The sequence below is a fragment of the Mobula hypostoma genome, chromosome 1 (assembly GCF_963921235.1).
Source record: "Mobula hypostoma chromosome 1, sMobHyp1.1, whole genome shotgun sequence".
NCBI classification, from domain to species: Eukaryota; Metazoa; Chordata; class Chondrichthyes; order Myliobatiformes; family Myliobatidae; genus Mobula; species Mobula hypostoma.
In genome coordinates this window covers 167862985-167881184 of record NC_086097.1, presented here as the reverse complement: position 1 = coordinate 167881184, position 18200 = coordinate 167862985, and the positions used below count along the sequence as shown (strand labels likewise).

The following is an 18200-nucleotide window of genomic DNA, read 5'->3' as shown; positions in this document are numbered from 1 at the left end:
GAGCGCTATATGAGGTCATTCTAATCCTCGGCCATTTGGCTTTATAATGAGTCAACCTATAGCTGGGGAAGTGATGACCCCCTCCTGTTAGACTGTTTGTGGTAACTTATCTCTTTATTCTTTCTTACTCTTCTTCTAATATCTGTACATCTGTGCTCTGTAATGCTACTGTGGCACTGTAATTTCTTTTGGGATCAAAAAAGTATCTATCTTTGATCAACAATATCTTCCCATTGTCAGCCATTTCATCTATTCGTCTTTGAACAGAGTTGTCACTGAACAGAACCACTTGAATGATTTGGTTCAGTGACTTATCCAAAACTGTACTCAGAACCTCCCTTACTGCTGGCAGAACCAGTTCTTTCCCAATTGTATGGGGCTTACTAATGAGCAGTGAAATGTTATGAAGCACACAAACCCTCACCGTTTTGTTGTGAGGTGCTGGCAAACATGTTTTGAAGTGTTTCCCATTTCTGAACGTTTTCATGAAGTGACTGAAAATAAGCCAAGTTCTTGTTTGCTTTATTAGAGTGTATTCTCTTCAAATGTTCAAGGATCCTAGACAGTTTTATTGCCTCATTTAAAAAAAAACTTTTCACACAACAGACACATTGGCTACTGTTGGTTGTTTGGTGCTGGTATAAATCCATATTTCAGATACTCCTCACTATACTGTCTACACTTTTCTGTTTGGTCTGCTTCTGCCATTTTCATTATGGATTAACGACCATGGCCTATTGTTTGAGTCCAACCTCAAGTGCTGTGAACAATAAAGGGGAAAGTTATGACATCCTCATAGCCCTGACGCTCTGCCTGGGTCAGTGCTATGTTTGCGGGCTAGAGAAAAAGCAGCCAAGACCATTCAAAAGGGCAGATTCTAAACGTGATCCCAATGAATGACGTATCCTAATTCACAAGAATTGTGTGACTGCATGAGTATGTGAATTGTACCAGCTAATACTGTAGTGAATAGCAATATGCAAGGGTGGGGCCTGGAAATGACACTATTTCTTCAGTCCAGATTTCTCATGATAGGCCAAATATACAAGTGTCACATTGTTTTTCAACAACTATTACGCACTTTTAGCATAGTCTCAGAGAATGAAGGGTTAGCAAGAGATGAAGTGATTACGTGATCATTGTAATCAATCATGAGGCACTGAAGATCAAATGATTATAATAAGTTATTAATTTCTTAAATTAAGCCTGTGAGCCCTCAGCCACACCCCTGCTTGCTTCCAAGCAACACCCCTCCATCCCCGTTATCTTAATCGCCCCTTAGAAACTCACACCTTTCCTTGAGGGGGGTGGTGTAAGCAATATCGCCTACTTTGGGAACCACTGAGCTTGAAGGAAAAACTCCCAACTATAAAATCAACAGTTAACAAACCCAAAGACATAATTTCCTTTTCTCCACAATTACATCGTGCTTTAAACACAAAGTACAGTGACAATACTTTAGCAGCCACAGTGGAAACAATAATTAATTAGGTAATTCCACTCTTGATCAGCTGGTGACCACATTATTATAAGTCACTGTAAATTATATAAATAGATCCATTACAAATAACTGTCTTTCACTCACTTCAATTTTCCGGAGAAATTACCCTGCTTTTATTGGAAGAAGTTGCTGCAGTTAAAGATCCCCCAATCTGTTATTTTCTCTGATATACTACATGTAGCCTAATGTCAATGTTCAAACTGTTGCAATGTTGCCAATAAATATCTAGGTGTTAAAAAAATCAATGCAGATCCTTCATCAGCAAAGTTAAAAATCTGACGCCCAATTCTGATGATGGCTTCATTTTGTCAATTATTGTATTTGGCAAGAATTTTCAATTTGACTGGCGAGGCTGCACTTGGAGGATATTGTACAGTTTTGTATACCCTCTTGTAGGAAAGATGTCAATAGGTCTGCACAGAGCACAAAGACTCAGGAGAATGCTGCCAGGATTCGAGGGCCTAAGTTAATGAGAGGGGATGGGCAGACTCAGACTTTATTCCTTGAAATAGGAAACTGAAGAGTGGCCTTAATAGAGTTGTATTAATTCATGAGATAGGATGAGTGCATAGGGTTTTTAACCCACAGGGTTTTGGTGATAGGACAAAGATTCAAAAGGGACTTGAGGGACAACTTCTTCATGCAGAAAGTGGCGCTTAAATTGAATTATTTAGCAGAGGAAGTGGCTGAGGTAAGTACAATAATGATATTTAAAAGATCTTTGGACAGATACATGGATAGGAAGTATTAAGAGGGATATGACAAAACGTGGGACAATGAAACTAGCTTAAATGGGTACTTTAGTTCGCATAGATGTGTTGGGCTGAAGGGCCTGCTCCTGTGCTGTATTATTCTATGATCCTTTGACACTATTTTAATCAAACTTCTCCTTGTTGTTGCTTCCCAAAGGGGCTGTCCTCACCAAGACACTTAGGTTCATTTTTAGTTTACCTGCATCAAGCTTTATTTAATGTCTAATTTAAAGATGACTTTAATGTTTAAATTAAAGATGACTTATATTTTTATGTATAGGAGTTACCTTCCATGGCTGCTGAATCTTGCAGTAGGTGACCAAACAGATACTGAAACCACAACATCTTCAATACATGGCCAACTAATGCTACCTGTTCATCAGCAGAGCTGTATGGTGCATCAACTTAAGCAGACTATAGTTCAGAGATGAAGTCAAAATCCCCTAAAGATGGTGTGACAGATGTATCAGTTGTTGTGGAGGTGGGAAGCATACAGGTCAAGTTACCCCAGGATTCTGTCTCAGGAGCTGTGCACTGTGTTAGGTCAAATGGTGAGATTGTTGTGGGCCGCTGGTCACTGCTACACCTCCCCTCCATACACCAGAACTGGGATGTGCAAGTACAACCCATCAGGATTAGAGGGATAAGGGCCAAACGCAGGCAGATGGGCATCTTGGTTGAGATGGGCCGAAGAGCCTGTTTCCATGCCATTAGGAGATGCTATTTAATGAAGGAACACAAAAACATCCTGAAGCATGTGGATCGGTAAGAGGGCTAGTTATCCAAGTGATCCAAGCTTAGTGACAGAAAGCATAGCGTAACACTGACTGGGCATCTGGCATTGCTCTTCACCAAGCGGACAGTGCCAGCATCATAGAAGATTCAGAAGTGGGTGTAAAATATTAAAAATGCATTTATAGGCTGTGTACAGTTGTGAAAAACAACCTCTTCTCTGTCTACACTCCCTGTTGCTAACATAATCAAAGATCCCTTCCACCTGAGTCATTCCATTCTTGCCTTCAATCAGACAGAAGATACAAAAACTTGAGGTCACGTACCAGCAGGCTTATGCAGAGATCAAGGACAGATTCTGCTGTTATAACACTCTTGAATGGATCACTTGTACGATAAAGACGAACTCCTGATCTCCCCATCTACCTCATACTGATGCTTGCATTATATTTGTCTGCCTGCACTCTCTCTGTAACTGTAACACTATATTCTGCATTCTGTTATTGATTTTTCCCTTGGTACTACCTCAGTGTATTTATGTATGGAATGATCTGTCTGGAAGGCATGCAAACAAAACTTTACACTGTATTTCAGTACATGATACAATAGTAAACCAATTAACAATTACACTTCAAGTAAATAAGTCACCAGGTCCAGATAGAATGCATTGGCTGGATATTACAATAATGGCTTGCCAATATCTTTCACTGCTTCCTATGGATAAGAGAAAAGTGCCAGATGAATGGAAAGTGGCAAATGTAACACCTTTATTTAACCAGGCCAGTCAGTTTAACCTCAGTGGAGGAGTAGATTTTAGAAACAATAATCAGTAGAAAAATAATATGCACTTAGAGAAGTTTTGAAGTAATAGTGGAGAGTCAGAATAGCTTTGTTAATGGGAACTCATGTGTGAGTAACACAATTGAACCTTTTGATGAGGTATCAGAGAAGGCCATTGAAGGGATGTTGCCAACATGGTCTTTCAGAGGCATCTGACAAGGATCTACACAAAAGGCTGGTTAACCAAGTTGAGGCATATGGAATTAAAGAGTCAAATGTTAGGATGAATAGGATATTCGCTTTAGTTCAGAAAGCACAGTGGCTTACAAATGTAGAGAAAAAGGAATTGGAACAGGCCTTTGGATCTTCATTCCTGTTCCACCATTCACTGTGCTTACAGCTGATCATCCAAATTTAGCCTCTGCTCTGCTCTCTCCTCATATCCCACTCCTTCCTGAGTATATTTAATCACCATTCTGCCTCAGTGTATCAATCCTTTAAAGTGTAAAGTTGTTGCAAAATCAGAGTTGTAAAGTATACTGAATCCTAAAATAAATAAAGGCAGGGAAGTCAGATTAACCTTTTATAAAAGACTGATAAAACCAGAACTACATTATTATTATTATTATGGCAAAGAAGCCATCCAGCCCATCCTGTTCCCCCAGCAGTTCCATTCCAGTTTGCAAATTATTCTGTCTCTCTCTCACACACCCGCACACACAATCATACTCATCAATTCCCCTTAGGTTCTTCTCATGAATTACCAACACTAGTAGTAACCAATTAGCCTACAAATCAATTGTTTTATTAATTGGAGCAATTCTAGTCATCTAACTTTGGGATAGGGTACAGAAGGGATTAACAACATGCTTGAAAAGAAAAATCAACCTGCTGGAGGAGTTCAGCAGATCAGACAGTATCTACAGAGGGAAATCAACAGTCAACGTTTTGAGTTGAGACCCTTCATCTGGACTGATCAGGAAATGGATCTCAACCCAAAATATGTGGGCAGCAGCTAAAACACACAAAAGGTCCATTTGCATTTTGGGAACCTTCAATTCTCACCATCTTTCAGTGAGATTAGCTGAATGATGTTCAAGCTAATCAGTGCTACTGAGGTAATTGGAGGTGAAGTGATCCATTGACAGAAACAGTCTAACCTGTGAGTTACAGTTGGTTGATGTAAGGTGCATTTGGCCCATGTCCCTCTGAAGCTTTCCTATCCATGTCCTGTGCAAATGGCTTTTAAATGCCATAATTGTACTTGCCTCCACCACTTCCTCCGGCAGCTCGTTCTGCATGCTCATCACCTTCTGTCTGAAGAAATTGCTCATGTCCTTTTTAAATCTCTCCCATCTCACTTTAAACCTATGCTCTTCCGTTTTGGGCTTCCTCGCCCCAAGCAAAAGACTTTGGCTATTGTCCTTATCTATACTCCTCATTACTTTATATAATCCTGCAAGATCACCCTTCAACCTCCTATGATCCAGGGGGAAAATATCCCAGCTTATCCAACCTCTCCTTAGTATTCAAGCATTGCAGTCCCAGTAATATCCTCATACATCTTTTTTGAATCTCTCCAGTTTAATGATATCCTTCCTTCAGAAGGGCGACCAGAAATTCACACAATGCTTGAGTTTGTTCCATTTCTGGTGACTTTTCCCTTAAGATACTATCTCAGTTGCCAATTATTTCTCCTGCCTTGACCTGTTTCATTTAAAATCTGTTCCCTTCTGATCCTTCCCAATCCTCGTGAAACCCTGAGTCACCAATGTTGTTTCTCATAGGACACAGAGCATCGAACAGTGCAGCACCCCAAAAGGCCATTCGGCCCACAAGCAGACATCCCACCCTGCAAAAACTCATTTCAGGGAGGTCTCAACCAGAAATCTCAACCTCATAGCAGTCTGTGTCAATGAATTTGTTAATTTTGCAAGACATCAGATTCACAGAGACAGCTGACCTCTGAATTCTGTCTTAATGCGCCATGTTCACAATAGCTGCTGCCTTGGTTGATGAGCAGGCATAGTTTTTCGCTATTTCTGAATCAGGAAACATTTTCCTGAATAGCTTGCCTGTGTGCTTACACCTGGAATGGCAGGTTATGCTCAACGATGAAAGATGTAAAGAACACCTCAGCTCTAGTGACCTTCTCTGTCAGACCTTGGTTTTCTGCTGAAAAGAACTGTGAAATACTTGAGCAGCCTTCCCTGCACTTAGCCTCCCTAATATGTTGCGGACTCTAAAAGAAATAAAAGCATAAGGTGTATCCTTATTACTGGTGTGCGCCGCTTAACGTCCAGTCAGACAACGTCCGATCGCATATATGTAGTCACACACACATATTGCCTGCAATAGTCGGGATCAGAACTCACTTTTTTACATCGAAATGGAGGATTTTAAATGAGTGATTTAGAAGTTCTGTATCTTCAAGTTTATTGTCACCTGGCTGATTGTCCACAAACAAAACAACCTCTGTCTGGACCACTGTGTAGCCACAATACATATATCACGCACACCACATAAAACAATATATTACCACATTCTTTAATAAAGTGTAATTCAAAATGCATACAAAGTGCGCAGCACAGGTAAACAGTTCGCTGTCCTAATGACGAGACCTCGGTGGTGGCCGGGTATTTATTAAAATCAGTTCTTCTTCTGAAAACGGCTGCGCTTAAACCCAGCCCGTCGCGGGCTTCGATGTACCTGTAAGTGGAAGTGTTTCAGGAAAAAAAACCCAAAGAATTTGCTTGCTGCGAGCGCATTTTTAAAGGTGTCTTTGCAGACGATTTTGGAATTTCGCTCCAATTTAAACCCCGCTCTAATCCCCTTTAAATCGACTTTAAAGCCTGCCCACAGAGAAAACTGATTGATCTCTCTTTGTGCTAAGTAGACCTATCAGGATGTTCTCTGTCTCTCTGTCACTCTCTCTCTCTCTCCCCCCCTCCCTCCCACCCTCTCCCCCTTCCCCTCTCTCCCTCCCTCCCTCTCTCTCCCGCTCGCTTTCAAAAAAATCGATTTTCGGGAGATTGTATATAATTTGCGGATGTCAGGGAGCCACTGTCGATATGTGGGAATCTCCCGGAACTTCCGGGAGAGGTGGGATGTCTGCACAAGGTTGTGCCAAAAAAGAAAAGTAACTCAATGCCTCCAAAGCCTCCACATCCTCCTTATAACGGCACTACCAAAATGAAAAGGAATTGTGGCTTCTCCCTTCACAGACCAGCTGAGTGTGGCCAGCACTTTGTAACGTCAAGTTGAGTCAAGTGAAGTTTGTTGATGTTTAACTATATACAATGGCATGCAAAAGTTTGGGCACCCCGGTCAAAATTTCTGTTACTGTGAATAGCTAAGTGAGTAAAAGACGAACTGATTTCCAAAAGGCATAAAGTTAAAGATGACACATTTCTTTAATATTTTAAGCAAGAAAACTTTTTTATTTCCATCTTTTACAGTTTCAAAATAACAAAAAAGGAAAAGGGCCCAAAGCAAAAGTTTGGGCACCCTGCATGGTCAGTACTTAGTAACACCCCCTTTGGCAAGTATCACAGCTTGTAGACACTTTCTGTAGCCAGCTGAGAGTCCTTCAATTCTTGTTTGGGGGAATTTTCACCTAGTCTTCCTTGCAAAAGGTTTCTAGTTCTGCGAGATTCTTGGGCCATCTTGCATGCACTGCTCTTTTGAGGTCTATCCACAGATTCTCGATGATGTTCAGGTCAGGGGACTGTGAGGGCCATGGCAAAACCTTCAGCTTGTGCCTCTTGAGGTAGCCCATTGTGGATTTTGAAGTGTGTTTAGGGTCATTATCCTGTTGCAGAAGCCATCCTCTTTTCATCTTCAGCTTTTTTACAGACGGTGTGATGTTTGCTCCCAGAATTTGCTGGTATTTAATTGAATTCATTTTTCACTCTACCAGTAAATTTTCCCCATGCCACTGGCTGCAACACAGGCCCAAAGCATGATTGATCCACCCCCGTGCTTAACAGTTGGAGAGGGGTTCTTTTCATGAAATTCCGCACCCTTTTTTCTCCAAACGTACCTTTGCTCATTGTGGCCAAAAAGTTCTATTCAAAAGGTTCAAAGGAACATCTAAACAAACCCTGTGGACTGATGAAGTTAAAATAGAACTTTTTGACTGCAATGAGCAAAGGTATGTTTGGAGAAAAAAGGGTGCAGAATTTCATGAAAAGAACCCCTCTCCAACTGTTAAGCACACGGGGGTGGATCGATCATGCTTTGGGCTTGTGTTGCAGCCAGTGGCACGGTGAACATTTCACTGGTAGAGGGAAGAATGAGTTCAATTAAATACCAGCAAATTCTGGGAGCAAACATCACACCGTCTGTAAAAAAGCCGAAGATGAAAAGAGGATGGCTTCTACAACAGGATAATGATCCTAAACACACCTCAACATCCACAATGGACTACTTCAAGAGGTGCAAGCTGAAGGTTTTGCCATGGCCCTCACAGTCCCCTGACCTAAACATCATCGAGAATCTGTGGATAGACCTCAAAAGAGCAGTGTATGCAAGACGGCTCAAGAATCTCACAGAACTAGAAGTCTTTTGCAAGGAAGAATGGGTGAAAATCCCCCAAACAAGAATTGAAAGCCTCTTAGCTGGCTACAGAAAGCGTTTATAAGCTGTGATACTTGCCAAAGGGGGTGTTACTAAGTACTGCCATGCAGGGTGCCCAAACTTTTGCTTCAGGCCCTTTTCCTTTTTTGTTATTTTGAAACTGTAAAAGATGGAACTAAAAAAGTTTTCTTGCTTAAAATATTAAAGAAGTGTATCATCTTTAACCTTATGCCTTTTGGAAATCAGTTCTTCTTTTACTCGCTTAGCTATTCACAGCAACAGAAACTTTGACCAGGGGTGCCCAAACTTTTGCATGCCATTGTACATATAAAACTATATAATGTATGTAGAAACGTGACAATGTTTCTTCAAACCAGGGTGAAAAGCACGTAACATACGATAACTTATGAAGGTAAGGATAAAATCTACAGATGAGTCACACATAAATAATAAACTAAAGTGCATGAATATTAAATATTGTAAGGTACGGAACAGATTAACTGAATAATATGCGGAAGGGAGTACAGAAGCCTAATGGCCTGTGGGAAGAAACTGTTTCTCGTTCTTGTTTTCATTCATCATAATCTCCCACCTGATGGTAGAAAGTCAAAGAGGATGCTGGATGGATGGGTGGGATCCTTAATAATACCAAAGGCTCTGTTCACGCAGCACTCCTGCTAAATGTCCGCAATGGATGGTAGGGAGATCCCTATGATACTCTCAGCTGTTCTCACAGTCCTTTGTAGGGACTTCTGAACCAGATGGAGATGCAACTTGTCAGGATGCTCTCAATGGTGCTCCTATAAAATACAGTTAAGATGTGAGGGGGTGGTGCAGTTGGAGCCTTGCTTGTCTCTGTCTCCTTAGAAAGTGGATGTGCTGCTGTGACTTCTCGTTCAGGGAGGTGATATTAGGGGACCAGGTGAGGTCATCCGAGATCTAAAGCCCCAGGGTTGGTGCATTTAATTCTCTCTATATGTATTTGGAGAGAGGGATGGTTTGTCTCCACTTCCTGAAGTCCACAATGATCTCCTTTGTCTTCTCCATGTTCAGATTTATTATTCTTCTCACACCAGCCCACCAGCCGCTCCACTTCCTCTCTATACTCCATCTTGTCATTGGTCTTGATAAGGCCAACCACTGCTGTGTTATCCGCTAACTTGATGACACGGTTTGAGTTGGATCCTGCGACGCAATCATGCGTCAGCAGTGGGCTGAGCACACAGCCTTGAGGGTCTCCAGGGTTCAGTGTGACGGGACTAGAGATGTTGCAGCCCACAAAGACTGAACGTAGCCTTACCAGTAAGAAGTCCAGTATCCAATTGCAGAGGGAGGTGTTGAGACCCAGCGAGGACAGTTTCTCCATCAGTTTCTGAGGTATCATAGTGTTGAATGCCGAACTGAAGTCTGTAAATAGCAGTATGGCATATGGACCCCATTTTCCAGGTGGGAGAGGACAGAGGCTATTGCATCATCTGTGGATCAATTTGAACGATTAGCGAACTGGAAAGGGTCCAGTGTAGCTGGGAGAAAGGCTTTAATGTGCTCCATGAGCAGCAACTCAAAGCATTTCATAATGGCTGATGCTGATGCTACCAGCCAATAGTCACTTGGGCAGGTAACTGTCACCTTCTTTGGCACTGGAATAATGGATGCCGCCTTGAAAACCAAGGGGACAATGGATTGTTCCAGAGAGATGAAAAACCCAGGGGACAATGTAGACAAGTATAAACAACCATATAAACAAGTTGTTGGTTATTAAATTAACAAAATAATACCAATTGTTTAGAAAATATTTTAAACTACTTAACTCATAAGAAACCCAGAGATACCTACTCAAAAGTAAAGCTGACCAAGGCCTCCTGTGGCAACGTGCCTAATCAACCCTGCAACTAGCACCATACAATGAAGCACCTACACACTGGAGAACAATATGTCATTCTCACTCAGTTTACACAGGACGATCTCTGTATACACTGGGACACCACAACATATGTCACACTGCACATCCTCTGCTAGAACCCAATGCAAAGCAACCCCACCCTCACCAAAGCAGCAGAGAATTTAAAAATCCAGTCTTACCAATGAAGTCAAAGTACGTTTCTGAAGGTGTAATTAAAACCAGCTGATCCATGACATCTGCATTGCGATGCATATATTTGTTTTAAAGTCAGTGAGACATTCCCTAAGAATGTCAGTTAGCCATGGAATTAGTTATCAAACTCACTTTGGATTTTACCACTTGAGAATTTCATCCAAGAGAGCGAGAGACAAAATAAACAATTTTTCTCTGCAGATGCTCACCATAAAACTTGGCTCAAAGCATAAGAGATGGTTAGATTTAGTCATACAGAGAAGAAGCAAGGAACCAAGTCATTCAACCCCATCAGCTGCACTCTAACAACCAATCATTGGCACCAATCCTACAGTAATCCTTTTTTACTCCTCACATTTTCACAATTCCTCCAGATTCTACACTTACCTACACACTAGGAACAACATACAGTGGCCAAATAACCTACCAACATGTAAGAAATCAGAGCACATGGAGGCAACCCATGCTGTTACAGAGAGAATGTACAAATTACGTACAGATAATTCAGGTTTGAATCCAGCTCCCTGGTGCTGAGGCAACAGCATGACTAACAATGCTGTTGTGCTCCCCAGTTTGTGCGAAAGACCAGATTAAAGATATTGCATAAGATTTCAGAGCAGGCAATGAATTACAGTCACTTGGAGAGCTGTTGACTCTGTGGATTACGAGGGACAGCAAAGAAATCTCTGAAGAAATTTAACTCAACATCAACTCTGATAAGTTTAACCCGCTTAAGTCAGAACCATCCTGATGGTCCTCTTGTCTCCACTGGAGAGCTGGGCCACTCCAGATATCCCACTGAGCCAAGAACTGAACAATCAAATGCAGAAGCAACAGAACTCTGACTTCCAAGCTAAATCTAACCAAAATGTTTCTGGTTCTTCGCCATTTTGTTGCCTCACAGCACTACCTCGATTCAACCAGTTTACAGATCAACTCTGGTTGACGCTTCAGAAATATTAGTGTCTTCTCACTGAGCAGAGGACATTGTAAAATCCCATTCAGTTTAGTCTCATTTTCCATTTCAGGACAAAGTAACTTCTCTTTTTGGAAGAAGTTGAATGAGCTAGAAATGCTGCAACAATCCCATAGTTTAGTGGTGAGTGATACTTACTATTGTGCACAGTCGATGAGCTGGTACTCATTTGATCTTTCAAAGCATGCCTTCACACCCTCGTCATCCCAAAGTGCTTTTGCATGATCAAAAAATTCCTGCAAATAGGAAAAAAGTTTATGTTAAATACGAAGTTCCAAAAGCACAATGTGAAACAAGCATCTTTTCATCTGAAACATAATGACATTGGTCCTGACGAAGGGTCTCGGCCTGAAACGTCGACTGTACCTAGAGATGCTGCCTGGCCTGCTGCGTTCACCAGCAACTTTGATGTGTGTTGCATAATGACACTGGTATTAGTTTATTATCGTTACATGTATCCAGATACAGTGAAGAGTTTGCACTGCATACTGTTTATATAGATCAAATCATTACACAGTGCATTGAGGTAGAACAATGTAAAACAGTTACAATGCAGACGAAGTGTAAAAGCTACAGTAAAAATGCAGTGCAGGTAAACAACAAAGTGAAAGATCATAACAAGATAGATCGCGAGGTTAAGAGCTCATATCATACAGAAGGTCCATTCAAAAGCTGGAGAACAATAGAATAACTGTCCTTGAGCCTGGTGGTATGTGCTTTCAGGCTGTCGCTTGTTCTGCTTGATGATGCAAATTTGATCCAAATGAGTTTTCCAAGTATTTATGGTCCACATCTGCCTTCTCCACCCCAGTTTCCATTGATTAGAACTTGGGATTCAAGAGTTATCTCATGAGTAAGGAGCAAGCCTTTAGGTAAGAGTGTGCAGCAACAGAGAGGAGAGCAGGAGACTACTATATGGCACCTGGAACCCGCTCTGATGGTTGCCCCTAACTCCCGTCTCTTATCTGTTCTCCTTTGCTCTCTGGAATTTCAATCAGATGGAGATTCAAATTACATTACTGTCAAACATTTGGAATTTATTTATTATTGTCACACGAACTGATCCATACAGATCATTTCAAAACATAAGTACATTGAGGCACTGCACCAAGGTGCAATGACATTCCTTGCTCCTAATACATCTGATCCTGAGAGTATCCGATAGGGGAAAAACTGAGAAGATGCTTCTTCTGGTAGAGGAATTATTGACTAAAGGGACACAGACCCGGGATAAACGGGTCCCCCATTTATAATTTTCTTCTCTCAGAGAGTTGTGAATGTTTGTTATTATCACAGAAAGCAGTGAATGCTGAATCTCTGAATATGTTGAAGGCTAATCGTGGGAAATCAACACTGATCAAGGTGAACAGGTATAAGTGAGGAACTGAAACTAATGGTCAGGCTATCCAAGACCTTAGAGCACATTCCAATAGCCAAGCTGTCAATCCCTGCTCCGCTCTCTCATGTTCCACACTACTGCCGTGATCTGGGAGAAAGAAAATCTCCTACTGAATACTTTAGATGGCAATCTATTATTCACAGCTTTATAAATTTGACCTGATTCTATTTAGCTGATGTTGATCTTTGATTATTTTGATGAATAAAACATTATTTGTTTGTTTATAGATACAGCATGGTAACTACAAACCTGCACCCACCCAATTACACCCATGTGGGATGAAACCCTCACCGTCACAGACAGACTGTACAAACTGATTGGAGACAGCAGCGGAATTGAACCCAGATCGCTGGCGCTAATAGTGTGACGCTAAACATGATGTTACCAAGCCCCCCCGAAGTGAGGTCTCTGCACATGTCCTGTGGCTGGACGTGCTGGATGAGTGTGCAACTGCTTTACCCAAAGATGGAAGGGCTTGGTATGGAAACACCTACAAAAGGTAGTGCATAGAGCCCAGTCCGGCATGGATAAAGCTTTCCACACCATTGAGCACATCTAAATGGAATGTTTTCACAGGAAAGCAGTATCCATTATCAAAGACCCCCCCCCCCACCCCACAATCACCCAGATCATGCTCTTTTTTCGCTGCTGCCATCAGGAAGGTGGTACCAGTGGTACCAGGAGTCTCAGGACCCACACCACCAGATTCAGAAACAGCTATAACCATCGCCCCCCCACCCCCAAAACCATCAGGGTCTTTAATTTCACTTGCCCTATCACCGTACTGTTCCCATAACCTATGGACTCACTTTAAAGGACTCTTCATCTCATGTTCCCGAAATTTACTGTTTATTTATTTATCCATCCTTTTCCTTATTTGCATAGTTTATTGTTTTTTTGCACATTGGTTGTTTGCCTGATTTTTCATTGATTCTATTGTGTTTCTTGGATTTACTGTGTAAGCCTGCATGAAAACAAATCTCGGGGTTGTATCTGGTTATATAGGTGATATATGATAATAAATTTACTTTGAACTTTGGAAGTTTCTCATTAATGGTTACAAAGCTCTGAATTTGTGTGTTTGACTAATGATAATTTTATCTTTTATAAATCATTTGAAAATCAAAGGAATACAATTTTCCACACTGGGCCTGAAGATCCTTCAAACAAAGAACAAAAGAGAGAAAATGCTTTAATAAAAAAGTAACACAGTCCACACTTCTTCTCTACCTTTTTGTTTAGACAAATACAAAGGACAGACCGTAGATATCCAGAAGGATGTCTGTGCTTTGACAGAATATTTTACCACCCCATAAAATAAAGTTGCCTTTCACTGTACTAGTGTTACAGAACATCCCAATGATCAAAATTATGGTTAAAATGCATAGCCATTCCCTATTAGTAAAGCTTGACAATCTCCTGCCCTTTGGTTTAAGAAGCTTTCTTGACAAGCTGATGATCGATAATGCTATAGCAATTTTTCCCGAAATGAAAAATTCAGCATCAAGATTGAACAGTTGGGTAATATTAAACAGATGTGTGGTTAGTGACATAGTAAAAAGAACAAGCTTACTGACTGATATTCTTCCATTCTTGTCGACACAAATACCTTGTCATGGAATCATATCGCATGAAAACAGATTCTTCAGCTCATCAACTACAAACCATCAAGCAACCATTCACACTCATGCTAATCCCATTTTTAAATTCTCCTTACTTCTCATCAATTTAGCAGTTGGTGCTACCATTCACTTGCACGGGTAACCTACCAAACTGCACATCTTTGGGATGCTCTCACAGAGAGAATGAGCAAACTCCACATGGGCAGTGCCGGAGACCAGGATTGAACTTGGGTCACTAAGCTCTGAGACAACAGCTCTAATACCAGAGGCCACTGTGCTGCTGCACTTAAATTAGGAAAAAGGCTGGGAGAAGAATTCAGATGAAAGACCAAGGAACTATTTTGGCATGAGATTAGGGAAGAAGTGTCAGCTGGATTTCAACTTCCCAACCCAAGTCCAATCGATGTCACACCCCAGAGCCCAGTGTATCTGGCAAGTACAAGAAGAATGTCTGTGGTTGCAGAATGTCTGTGGTTGCAGAAGGGCTGTGGTTAATGAGTGGAGGCAGATCTTCTTTTAATGCTTAAGCATCTGGACACCAAAGCTCAGAAAGCTACGGACCAAGTGCTGGAATATGGGGCTGGTACAGATGAATATTTGATAGTCAATGTAGACATGATAGGCCAAAAGGCCTACTTCCCCACTGTATGACTGTAAAATTCCAGGTGTGGCTCAGTTACCCATGGGTTGGCCCATTGGTGGGAGCAAAAGTTAAAGTATCTGGAGCGCGCAGTCTAAATCAAGGACCCCTCCCACTCGTCATTCTCTTTCCTTCTCTTTCTCATCAGGCAGGAGACACAAAATCCAGACAGCACATGCCACCAGATTCAGTGACATCTTCTACCCTGCTATTATCAGAAGTTTGAACAACTTGTGTGCTAATGATGAATTCTTGAAGTCTTGATCTTCCAATAGAGCTTGTTGCAACCTTTGCACCTCATTTGTTTACCCGCAGTGCACTTTGTAACTGCTTTCCTCTTCACTACCTTGATCTACTTGTATATGGCATGATCTCTGCAGATACTATGCAACAAAAGCTTTGCAATGTACCTCAGCACAAATGACACAAATAAACCAATACCTATACTGAAATATATGGCAAATGAGAGCAACCAGTTAAGCAACACATACCGTACAACGCGCTGGAGGAACTCAGCAAGTCAGTCAGTATCAATGGAGGGGAATGGACAGTCAATGTTTCGGGTTGAGACTCTTCATCAGGACTCAGCAATTCCAGCATCTACAGAATCAGTTGTGTTTATGATTTGCCGCCAGTTAAACATGTTATTAAATAGATAAGATAGATAGATATACTTTATTAACCCTGAGGGAAATTTGGTGGCAAGAGTGCCGAAACGATGTATAAAGTTTGAGGCAGATACTATTATTCCGTGTGGTCTGACCAGAGTTTTCTAGAGCTGCAACATTACCTCTTGGCTCTTGAACTCAGTCCCTGACTAATATAGGCAAACTCAGCAGGTGCCGTTTTAACTACCCCATCAACTTGCACAGCAACTTTGAGGGATCTATGGCCTCGGACCCCAAGTCCGAGAGAGAATGGACAAGGGCATTATGGGACTGGCAACCACAACATCAGTCTGCATTTACACAGCACCTCTAATGGAGTGAGATAACTCAAGGGCTTCACATGACAGCACCTAAGCAACACACAGCACAGAGTCTTGCAGGGAGGTCGTTGAAGAGACTGGCCAAAGCTGTGGGTTTAGGAAGAGTCGGAGATCCAGGGAAGGGTTGCCAACACTTATGAGCTCAGTAACTGAAGGCAAGGTCTTCAATGGAAGAATGATTAGATTTGGGGATTGTTGAAAAGACAGAAATGAAAGAGTGCAGAGGGACCGGAGAAGGCAACGGAGACAGAGACTCCCAATTTTTGAGTGGAATAGAAAATATTTGGTTAAAATATTCTTAAATACAGAAAATAAAACTATTGTTATATCATTGTGAAAGCTACTCATATCCACATTTTCAATGATGTTGCAAGCCTTGACCACTTAAAACAAAGACTAAACACCCAAGAGTTTAGGAACAGCAAAAGTTCACAACAGAGTCTCTAAGTCAGAAATCTCATCTAACACTCCAGTGCCAAACATGGCCAGACCAAGTTAAACTAAGACACTGCCTGAGCCCTCAGATAGATTTAGAGGATCCCAAACCCAGAGAACTTCCAAATGGACCACAACCTTGTTTGGAGGCTTGCATGCCTCAATGATTTGGAGAACAATATTGACTCTAGTCAGGTCTTTATGCTCTGACTCTTGGTAGGGTTACCCATAGAAAACAGGTCAAAGGGTAGCGGACAGACTAAGCATGGTTCACCAGTCCTCCAGGTTCGGGGGTTCAGCTAAGGGCTAATAACCCTGACCGGTAAAAGAAAACTGTTACCAAAACAGCAATAAAGGATGCTCCTACATCTGATTGCGACGGTATTCCTGAGACTTCCGTCCAGGACTTGCATGACTGACAGTAGTGAAAACTGAGGCTTTTTTAACACAACGGGAAACTCTGAACACTGCCAGAGATGGACAACCTCCACTGCTGCCCTAAATGCCAGTGGCATAACAAGCAGTAAGTAAGTAAAACAGGAGAAGCAGCCTTGATGTCTTGGCTGGAATCTGTTAGGATAGGAAGCGTTCAGACAGATATGGGCTGAAGGACCTGCTTCATGTTCTGTGCTCCTCTTTTGATGGCATTATTCAGAAAGGTTCTCTAGTCATTGACATATCTGGGGAAGCTTGCTATCTGAATGTTAGCTGTCTTCTTTCCTGGATTACAAACATGACCACGCATGTAGTATCTGGTCGGCTGTTAGGTGCCTTGGAAGATCATTTATCCCGAATAGTGCAACATAAAACTTTGTTTCCCTTTCTTACTGGAGTTCATTATAACAAATTGCCAGGAGATCAACTTAACTGAAGGAGGTATTTTCAGTAAACATTGCATCTACACCTGGGCAATGGTCGATGAGTCATTAAAAGTCTTTAAAAATTGTCACCTCAGCTCCCAAAGGATTAAATTAGCAACAGGACTTTTCCCAGTATACTACTTGTTTGTGCTGCTTACTCTGTCCACTGCGCGTCAGACTCCAGGGAGTGGGCACCTCTGACTGGTTACTGTTCTGTGATGTTGCCTTCTTCTGAGGTGGTCCCTCAGAACCGAGGATGACTTGCTTCTAGTCCAGTTGTCCAGGTTCTATGTTGGCTAATGCAGCCACTTTGGGACTCACAGATTTTTTTTTTCTACAGGGAGGTGAGGTGGAGTGCTCTTTCCACTATCTACGCTGGATTTCCACGTGCTCCCAATTCATAGACTAGGGGTTCTCGAAGCCATCCCAGATGTTCTCCAGCTTATTTTTGTGTGCTACAGAGTGGCACAATGAGTAGAGCAGCATCTCGTAGCTTCAGTAATCCAGGTTCAATCCAGACCTCCTGTGCTGTCTGTGTGGAGTCCGCATGTTCTTCCTTTGCAGACTTTCTCGGGATGCTCTGGTTTCCTCTCATATCCCAATATGTATGTTGGTAGGATAATTGTCTCCGGTGGTAGAATCTAAGAGGAGTTAATTGGAATATGGGAAGAAAAGCAATTTGGACAGGTATTGGCATTGGTATATTATTGTCACGTGTAGTTCAGGTAAACAATAAAGTGCAAGATCATAACAAGGCAGATTGTGGGGTTCAGAGTCCATTTTATTGTAATAGGGAACCACTTAATAATTTTACTACAGCAGGGTAGAAGCTGTCCTTCAGC

General features: G+C 41.7%; 1 protein-coding gene across 5 annotated transcripts in view; it reads right to left on the bottom strand.

Annotated features, from left to right (window-relative positions):
• Positions 1-18200, bottom strand: part of LOC134352130 (guanine nucleotide-binding protein G(s) subunit alpha-like) — a 394058-nt gene that overhangs the window by 128543 nt on the left and 247315 nt on the right. For all 5 annotated transcript variants that reach the window (XM_063059366.1, XM_063059357.1, XM_063059374.1 and 2 more), the window contains one exon: positions 11553-11650. In XM_063059366.1, the coding sequence (XP_062915436.1) occupies positions 11553-11650 (98 nt within the window). The remainder of the gene's footprint in view (positions 1-11552; positions 11651-18200) is intronic.